The sequence below is a fragment of the Pagrus major genome, chromosome 11, assembly GCF_040436345.1.
Source record: "Pagrus major chromosome 11, Pma_NU_1.0".
Classification (NCBI taxonomy): Eukaryota; Metazoa; Chordata; class Actinopteri; order Spariformes; family Sparidae; genus Pagrus; species Pagrus major.
In genome coordinates this window covers 1,455,579-1,465,191 of record NC_133225.1, presented here as the reverse complement: position 1 = coordinate 1,465,191, position 9,613 = coordinate 1,455,579, and the positions used below count along the sequence as shown (strand labels likewise).

General features: G+C 38.7%; 1 protein-coding gene across 1 annotated transcript; it reads left to right on the top strand.

The window, feature by feature from the left end:
* The first annotated feature begins 486 nt into the window (after positions 1-486).
* Positions 487-6,002, top strand: LOC141004428 (sterile alpha motif domain-containing protein 9). The gene is made up of 3 exons (XM_073475905.1): positions 487-1,143; positions 1,464-1,743; positions 2,269-6,002. Exons 1-3 carry the CDS (start codon positions 487-489, stop codon positions 5,901-5,903), a joined length of 4,572 nt encoding a protein of 1,523 aa, XP_073332006.1. The 3' UTR covers positions 5,904-6,002.
* Positions 6,003-9,613: the final 3,611 nt, after the last annotated feature.

The window sequence follows — 9,613 nt, the reverse complement described above, 5'->3', positions numbered from 1 at the left end:
AAAGATCATTCTCACTAATCATGAATCATGTGTCTGTCAGAATAATTGCAAAATGACTTTTTGTAATGTCGATGATTGATTGAGGTTGGATGACAAGATATTACTGGTTGAAATTAGTTGGTTCAAGCTTATATACGCTTACACGCAGTGCGTTTGTTTTGTTTATAGGAAAAAGACATTACTGGATTGTGCTGTAAAGTATAAAAGACCAATAATTTTGTAATTTTTGGCATATATTGATAATGCGTTCACAATATGATCGTGAATATGATATTAATTGAATTTGAAAGGCATTTTTCATTTCAGTTAGACTGAACAAATTCATAATAATCTGCATTTTATAGGTACGGCTATGTATACACGCGCACACACGCTTTTCATATCACCTTTTCTAAATGCAATGTATTTTCTTACTGTTCCTTCTTACTGTTCCTTTCATCGTTTTCTTTTAAATCAACCGACTCTTTTCTTTTCAGTTGATCCAAAATGAGACGTTCGACAAAAAAGTCACCACCTCCTGTTGAAACATGGACCAAGGAGGATGTCCACCTGTGGCTGATGACAGAGGTCCAAGTACATAAGACTTGTGCTGACAGATTCTGTGAAGAGGAAGTGTCAGGAGACATTCTGGTTGATTTTGAAAAGACAGACATATTGGACTTGAGAATAAAACACGGTCCTGCTGTCAAAATCACATCTTACCTAAAAGGTCTGAAAGAAGGATCACGACATGAATCACAGTTCCCAGGATATGTAGAAAACTGGACCAAAGAGCAGGTGAACCAGTGGTTACTGCAACATGTGAAAGTATACAGCAAATACGCAGAACGGCTCCAAGAGGAAGATGTGTCTGGAGATTGCCTTGTTTGCTTCAAGAAGCAGGACTTACTGGATCTGGATGTGAAAAGTGGTCCTGCTGTGAAGATTCTGGCAGAACTCAAACGGTTAAAGGAGAAACCAGAGCCGACACTGCAACCCATCCTTCCCACCAGCACAGACGAAGAAGCAGCACCAAAACCCACTCAACCTGAACAAAGTCTGGCTCAGGCCATAGCAACCACACAACCAGAATCATGTAACAAAACTGAGGCAAAAACAGAGGAAATAGTGGGAAATGAAAAGGCTCAGGAGACATTCAAGAAAGTTTCTGAGAAGCAGGAAGTTCGGAAGCCAAAGCCACAGAACTTGGGGGCCAGAAAAAAAGAAACAGTTGTGGTAAATTGCGATGTTGTTTTATACTACATAGTTTATTAAATATTGTTTAGAACGTTGCAAAATAGTAAAATCATGAATAAGATTAAAAATATAATTGTATTGTTAGAACACAAAGGCATGAATAGGGATAGACCGATTATCGGCCGGGCCGATTTTCGGTCTATCTCTAGGCATGAATAAACCTATTCGAATACAGGCAGTAATTTAAGGGTAGAGTTTACAGTAACGTTGGTTTCTGTTTCTTCCAGCAGACCACAGGCCTACCAGACAACCCCAAGATCAATGTGACGATACAGGAAACCCTAGAAGACCTTTCAAAAGAAGACTTTAAAAAATTTCATTTCAACTTAGCAGTATATGACAGATCCCCACATAAACCCATTCCTCGGGGTAAACTGGAAGACAAGGACACCATGGACACTGCTAAGCTAATGACTGGCCGCTATGGGAGCGAGGCTTTACAAGTCACAAAAGACGTTCTACAAGATATCGATCGTGATCTGGCTCTTAAACTGGAAAAGAGCATGGGTAAGACAACCAATGCAAATATTTATATAAATAGTGAAATTGCATTAACTTGGCCTTCACATTTTTTGTTAGTATTTTGTCGAAAATCTTTGTTATTTTGTAGTGCTCTCTATCCCATCTTGCTGAAGCATACTCACGCATTTTATTACATTTTTGAAATTACTACTGTTAAATCCCAAAGACCAAAACCTGAAACTGGGTGACATGTTCTTTTATTACCAAGTGCACTACTTCCTTCTGTTTGTTTGACAAGAACTACAATGAGCAGCTGTTTGAGGAAACTACTGAACCTTTTTTAAACATTAAACTATATATTTGTGAGGTGTTATTAAAGATTTATATATAGGAAGTTGTAGCTGTGAGTCACAGACAGTTTTGAGAAACAGACTAACACTGTTGGTTTTGGTTTTATTGGGTTCGGCTAACATTAATAAAAATAAAGAACAGAAGCCACAACCTTTTAAAGTTCAATTGGGAGGTGTTTTTTCTTTACTTAATAATGAACTTATTTTACTGTTTATACAGGTCAACAAGAGCAGCAGCGTCTTTCAAAAGAAGCTTTGAAGAAAGAAGCCAACCAGGGTGACAAACTAAAGAATTTGTTAACTTGTGGTGGGAACTCATTGGACAACTATAGCAGATTTGTTGTTGTTGTGAATAAGAGCTGTCCAGAACAACTGCAGTATCTCAAGTTTTTGAGTAAGATGAAACTGTTCTGTGTGTTAGACTTTGACCCTGACTCAGGTACTCCAGATGGACTCTGCCATTCATACAGAGAGTCAAGAGTGGCTAATCTGCATACCCCAACACAATATCAAGGACAGACCGACTCAGTGATAAAGAACCTTAACCTCTACAAACAGACCAGCTGGGTGTTCTGCAATGGCAGACATGACCTTGACAGCGACTCAAACAAGGAGTTAGACTATAAGAACTGGCTGAGAAAATCTTGCAAAGATGTAGAGCAGTTGGTTTCATTCATTTGCAACCCGGAAGTTCTTCTTCGTGGAAGAAGTCTCATCATATTCCTCCTACTTTCCCCTGTGGACAATGAGAAAGACCCAATATTTGATACCTACAGGTCCTTCATAAAGCACACTGAAGAGGAGAACATCATCACCATTTGTGCATCTCAGAGCACATATTTCAAATGGAGGGAGCTGATACAAGAAAAGTGTGACTATGACATTGACCATCTATCCATCAATGACCTGACCCTAAGTGAGATCAATGGTACCATCATGGCACTGGGGCCATTCAGTCAGTCATCTGGAAGACTGCTGCCCTCTTCTGGTTCCAGCGCTGTTGTCCTGAAAAAGAAGGAGGAGGATGTCATGACTGCTCTGGATATTTTGTGTCTCAATCAGTGTGAAAAAATGTATGATGAAGAAAGTCCAGAGTTTCATGACTTAAGAATCAAAGTTGAGGAGGAATTCTACAGAGGAGGCAAAGTCAAATGGTGGAACTTCTACTTCTCTGACAAAGACAAAGAGAAGCCATTTGTCAAGCGGGAGAAGTATGAACATTTGAAGAAAATGATCAGGTCTCAATTGAGGGATTCAAAAAACATCTGTGATCTGCTTAATCTTTTTCACCATCCAGGCTGTGGCGGTACCACCTTAGCCATGCATGTGATGTGGGATCTCCGACAAGAGTTCAGATGTGCTGTGCTGAAAGACAACACACTGCCAAAGACAGAAGTTGCCAGTCAAGTCAGAAGGCTCATGACACTTGAAAGTGATAAACCATCTCCAGTTTTGCTGTTAGTTGATGATTCAAAAGAAAGTGAGAATCCTTATGATCTTGTGAACTGCATACAAAGAGCAGCTACAGAGGACGGCTTAAACGTTAATGTGGATGACGCCCAAAATTGCAAAGTCATCATCCTTTACTGTGTTCGTTCCCATAGCCCGAAGGAGCAATACAGAAAGCACAATCCAATGCAGAGTCAATACATCACTGCTTCACTGACACAAGAAGAACAGCAGGAGTTTGAAAAGAAACTCAAAGAGCTCCAGGAAACTCATGAAAAACCTGAAAACTTTTACAGCTTCATGATCATGAAAAGCAACTTTGACCAAAAATACATTGAGGATCTTGCTCGTAACACACTGGAGAACTTTGATAACAGCTCAAAGACGGACCAACTGTTTGCTTTTCTAGCATTACTTAACACCTATGTGGCAGAATCTGAGATTTCTCTCTCACTCTGTGAAGACTTCTTGGGGATAAAAGTGATTCGCTGGCAAGAGGATAATCTAATGGACAGAATGAAGCCATACTCAAACCTTCTCATCACAGACACAGTTGAAGAATGGGGAGACTTCAAAGGAATCCGAATCCTTCATCACTCCATAGCATCTGCATGTCTAGAAAGGTTAGAGAAAAGCTGCCATTTAAAAGTAAGTGACATCACTATGGAGATTCTTCACTGTGATCTGTTCTTCAGTGACACAGTTGTCAAACACAGATTCATGCTCTCAATTCAACGAATGCTGATTGACAGGCAGCGCAGGAAAGATGGGGATAACAGAGAACCATTTTCTTCTCTCATAAACAAGATCCACGGCCAGCAAGGGAGACAAATGGTCCAAGAAATCTTTGTGAAAGCATCATCCAGGTTTGTGACAAGTGCATCCATTCCTCAGGCGCTGGCCAGATACTTGTACATCAATGAGCGTGACTTTCCAGAGGCTGTGAAGTGGGCTGAAAAGGCCAAGAACATTAAGGAAAACCCATACACATCTGACACAATTGGGCAGATTCACAAAAAGAATTTAAAATCTAACAACCAAAGAGAAAAGCAGGAGACATCTCACAATCCAGAGGATTTAAACACAAACATCAAAATAGCCCATAAGGCTGTCAAAGCGTTTAAAAGGGCTCAAGAGCTGGCAAACACAGAGGATGAACCTGAGGGGGACGCTGCTGATGATGAGTCAGATGACTATCCCAGAAAGTCATATAATGTTTTTGGCTATCTGGGTGTGCTGGAAATTGCTTTCCTGGTTTTTGAAATATTGGCCAGATTGCCTTTCTTTGAGGAAAGTGATCCAATGAAGAAGAGGTACTTGCAGAGTTTTCTGAAAAAAGCAATCCCAATCACCAGCGTGTACAAAGAGGACAATGAGATCAACAGCAGATACATGGAGATCATCAAAGACCATGAACAGTTTCTTGTTAGTTTGAAAACTGAAGTAAAAGAAACATTTGATATTCTTGACTGTTACTTCACGTATATAAAAGCAAACAATTCTGAATTTGAGTCAAGGAATCGTTGGACTGTCTGTGGTCATTTTAACAAGTATTTCACCCTTTTTTGCACTGCACCAGAGGAAATGAGAAAAGAACGGCAAAACAATCCTAATCTCAATCTGAAAATCGATATTGAAGAGAAAAGATCGTTTCTTGAGAAGAATCAAGCAGATACATTTGCAGGGATTCTTCAGCATTTGGACAAACCTGCCGAAGAGACTGAGAAGATCACAGAGTGCTATGAATTTCTGCAACAAAAACAACAATTTATCGACAAAAAACAAAAGACAAAGGAAACAATCAATTACATTTTGTCCAATATAGTTCTCTACCTTTTGAAACCCACATCTCAACATGTGAAGAATCACAGCCAACTCTCTGCTTTACTTTTGAAAACTCTGCATGATGTAGGACTTAGGTATCCCTTCCCAGACCCATACTACCTGGCTCTGCTGTTACTCTGGCCAAGCCCAACTGAGAGAAACACAGACTTCGAGGCATACGTGCGAGCAATCCGAAACTCATCTTACAAGCGCCTGACTTCATTGTTCCGAAGAAGGAGCACCGTTGCCCACCTCTACTTGGGGAAAGGAGAGGGACTCAAGAGGCTCGTTTCTAAACCACAACTCGATGAGAATTTCAAAAAAATGCGCCGTGACACCTTGGCACAACTTTGGCGAAATGGAGATATATTTAAAGACAAAGCAATTATCAAACGCCTCCATCGAGTCAGTGGGACCATTGAGCAAGGAGAGGTGTTTGCCAATTATGGAAAACTGAAAATCCCTGTGCGTCCAGCTCTCATCGCTGGCATAATGAGCGGTTTCAGCACAGAGAAGGTTTCTTTCTACCTTGGTTTTGCCATTAATGGGCCCCTCGCTTATGATATCCAGTATGAAAACTAGGGTAGCTAATTGTACAAATGAGTGCAACACAAGCAATGAGACACGAACTGTACAGCTTGACAAATTGGTGTAGAATTTCAAATACACCTCATAAAAACACATGCGCAAATGACAACTAAAATAGATTGCAGGGTTAAATGACAGTCCTGTAGCTCTAGCTCTTTATGTATATATATTTTAAGATTCTTTTTTCATCTTTTATAAACATTTGTTATCCACTTTGATTTTTTTCGTTGTTGCAGATGTGGCACAATCACTGAACTGTGTCCTATTTATTTATCTGCAAGCACAAATATCACAATACAGCTGTTGGGGCTGGTTAAATTGTAAAAATGAGTGCAACACAAGAAATGAGACATGAACTGTACAGCATGAAAACAGGTGTTGAATTTAAAATACACCTCATAAAAAAACACATGAGCAAATGATACTAAGACAAATTACAAGGTTAAATGACAGTCCTGTAGCTCCAGCTGTATACGTTTTATATTGTTTTTATATTATTTCATCTTCTATAAACATTTATTATCCACTGTCAGGTTTTTTTTGTTTTATGCAGATGTCACATATTCACTAAACTTTGTCATTTATCAATATGCAAGTACAAGTACTGTATACTACAATGGTTTAAACTGCTGTGAGCGTGGTCGTCAGTTTTGCTCTCTCCTCTACATCACAGCATGAATGTGCAGCGGTGACACAGCAGCAAACAGGAGGTTCACACTCTGTGTGTTCATGAGCAGACAGGACTGCCTCTTTATGGAGTCCTCTGTCCTATCTGTACATATTTTTTACAATATTTTTCGTGTCTATTTATCTGCAAGTACAAATATCATAATAAAAAGGTAGTGAAGATCAAGTGTTGCTCATTTATTCAAGGACAGAGAGATGAAGTCCCAGCAAAAAAAACATTGATCTACCACTCAATAATTCTGTATTTTTTGTTTGACTTTACAGTTTATTGTAACATTGAACAAATAAGAGCAAAGGTGAAAAAATTTGATCATTTTCAGCTACTCTTGTGTGAGAAATGTGATTGTTGTGGACATCAAGTTTCCTATATCTATATATCTATTTTCTACATGATTTAACATAGTAAGTGGTTTGCCAGCTCTAAATACATGTATCATAAAATATGCAATTAAAGAAATGTGTACTATTTTTGTTGTTGTTAGTATTATTTAGCAATTGTAACATAGACTCAGTTGACATTTGTAGTATGAAATCTCTGACACTTTACAGCATGTAGTGTCAACCTGTGTATTTCTGTGAGCTGTCTACAGCTCCTGAACAAGTCCAAAAATCCACAAGTCTACAAAATGTCTGAAAAATGGTGAAAAATGCCATTCAGTGTTTCCCAAGGCCAAGATGACGTCCTCAAATGTCTTGTTTTGTTCTCAACCCAAAGATATTGAGTTTAATGTCACAAAGGAGGAAAGAAACCAGATAATATTCACATTTCACAAGCTGACATCACAGAAATTTTCCTCTTTTTTTTTTGGGAAATGTACGCAAAACATTAACCAATTGTCAAAATAGTTAGCAATTAATATAATATTTGACAACTAATTGATTAAAAAGCCTGGGGGCTTGTACTGGACTTTGACAAAGATTTTGGTCCCATCTGCGATGCAGTAAAAGTATTTGTTAACAAAATGTAAAGTGATTCCAGTATGTTTTACTGCCGATTTAAGCATATATTGATGATTATCGGTATATCATGTATCACAGTTATTTAGATGGGGATAATTGTGACATTATTTTTTTTTATCTCCCATTCCATTATTATATCCTGTTTCTAATTGAGCAACACAATCATTTAAAAAAAACATTTCTTATACCTTTCTGTCAAAAGCTACCTCAGCAAGCCTCAACTTAGTGATATATAGTTGTATTATATATGCATCATAATGAGGCTTTCCAAAAAATTTAAGCAAGGCCTCTCTTACAACTTAATCATTACAAAGAGCACAGCACAACAGTCAGCTGCACGAACATTAACATCTATTAACACGACTGTATGACTCAGAAGTATCTATTACTATCTGAACTCTGTCCCCCTCTATGATCAAGTAAAACAAAATGGCTGCACTGATTCATCTGTTCCAGAGCAAGAACCATATTTAAAACTTAAGATACCGCGCTGACCACACAATTCAGCTTCAGGTTACTGATCAATCATTAAATAACAGAGAGAAACCAAACGATTATTAAAAATAGTAACGTTACTCACCAAATGAAGATCCTGCAGACTGACGTCCATCTTGCGATCATTTCCGGAAAACTGCCGGATCAGTTTGTCCTTTATCTCCAGCTCTGTGAGGAGATCTTCACAACTGAGACTGAAGCCAAGAGTAACATTAAAGAGCCAGTCTGTTGCTGTTTAATGTGTAGTCTTCGTTTTCTTCTTGTCAGTGCATCGAAATCCAAACAGAGGAAAGCGACAGCTCGTTAGCGCCCGTTAGCCGTTAGCTGAAACGTCTCTGTTCGCTGTTGCTAGCTTGCACCAATCCTGCCAAGGCGGTTGATGGTCGACTTTTCTGGATATATTCAGATTTTCCTTAAAAAGACAGTCTTGAAAACCGAATTTTAGTTCATCCGGCCACCGTCTTCTTTACAAAGTTGACTCCAAACATTTCCTTCGGTTCAAATCGTTTGTTTTCGTTAAAAACTGTCGTGTTTTTCCGTCTGACTCGCGCACCGTCAACTTTGAATTTTTCGCGGGTCGCAGGTGGCTCATCCAATGAATAATCGCGAATGCCCGGGAGCTATCCCGCCCACAGCTAGACAACATATGATTGGCTGGGACAACTGTCACTTTTAAATCCATGCCCACATCTATATAAAGCCTTCGCTGTCCTGCCAGGGGAGTCAGATTCACCTAGATACCGTCAGAAGGAGGGTTGTGATTGGTCCATTTCACAGGTCCGTTATATTAACCACCTGTTGCCCTGAAGACAGGGGAGTCCAAGTTTATAACAATAAAATAAATTATTGCTATTATTGCAGTGAATGAAAACAAACAAACAAATAAATAAACATTTGGAAAATAAAATATAAATATATATATTAGAAAAATATTGGAGGATCCATTATTCTCAAGCCTTCACTGAAAACCTTCAAGGCCCAAATGGTTCCCCTCTGTTATTATAAATGATGTCACTGAACTAGTAGTAATTTTGAACTATTTTGTACAGGACTGCAACTACAGATAATTGTTATTCTGGATTAACCTGCTGATTATTCCCAGTATCTTTAAACCCGGGCCCTGTATCATATATCTATGTTTTGGTGTGTAAATCATTCATACTGACCGAAAGTTTTGGAGTCAGACCTCAGCTGCTGCATCACCTGCAACATAATCCTTTGGGGCAACTATGAATGTCAAAGTCACGTCCACTAAAAGTGCTTGTTTTTGTCACTGACGGCTGAGGTTGTTATTTCAAGTGTCTGACAACATTACAAAAATGATTCCTACAGAGAGAGAAATGTTTGTTAAATAATAAGACTAAATTTGTAACCAGAAAAACGAGTCTCGTTCGAGGAAAAGCCTCGCTCTGACATATTGTGAAAACAGTGAGAAATGTGGTGACGAAGTGACACATTATTACAAATACATTAAAATCATTCAAATGAAAAGCAGCAAATCTGAAACCAGCTGAGAAGCTGCAACCAGACAATGATTTTACAGGAAAAATAATTTATTAATG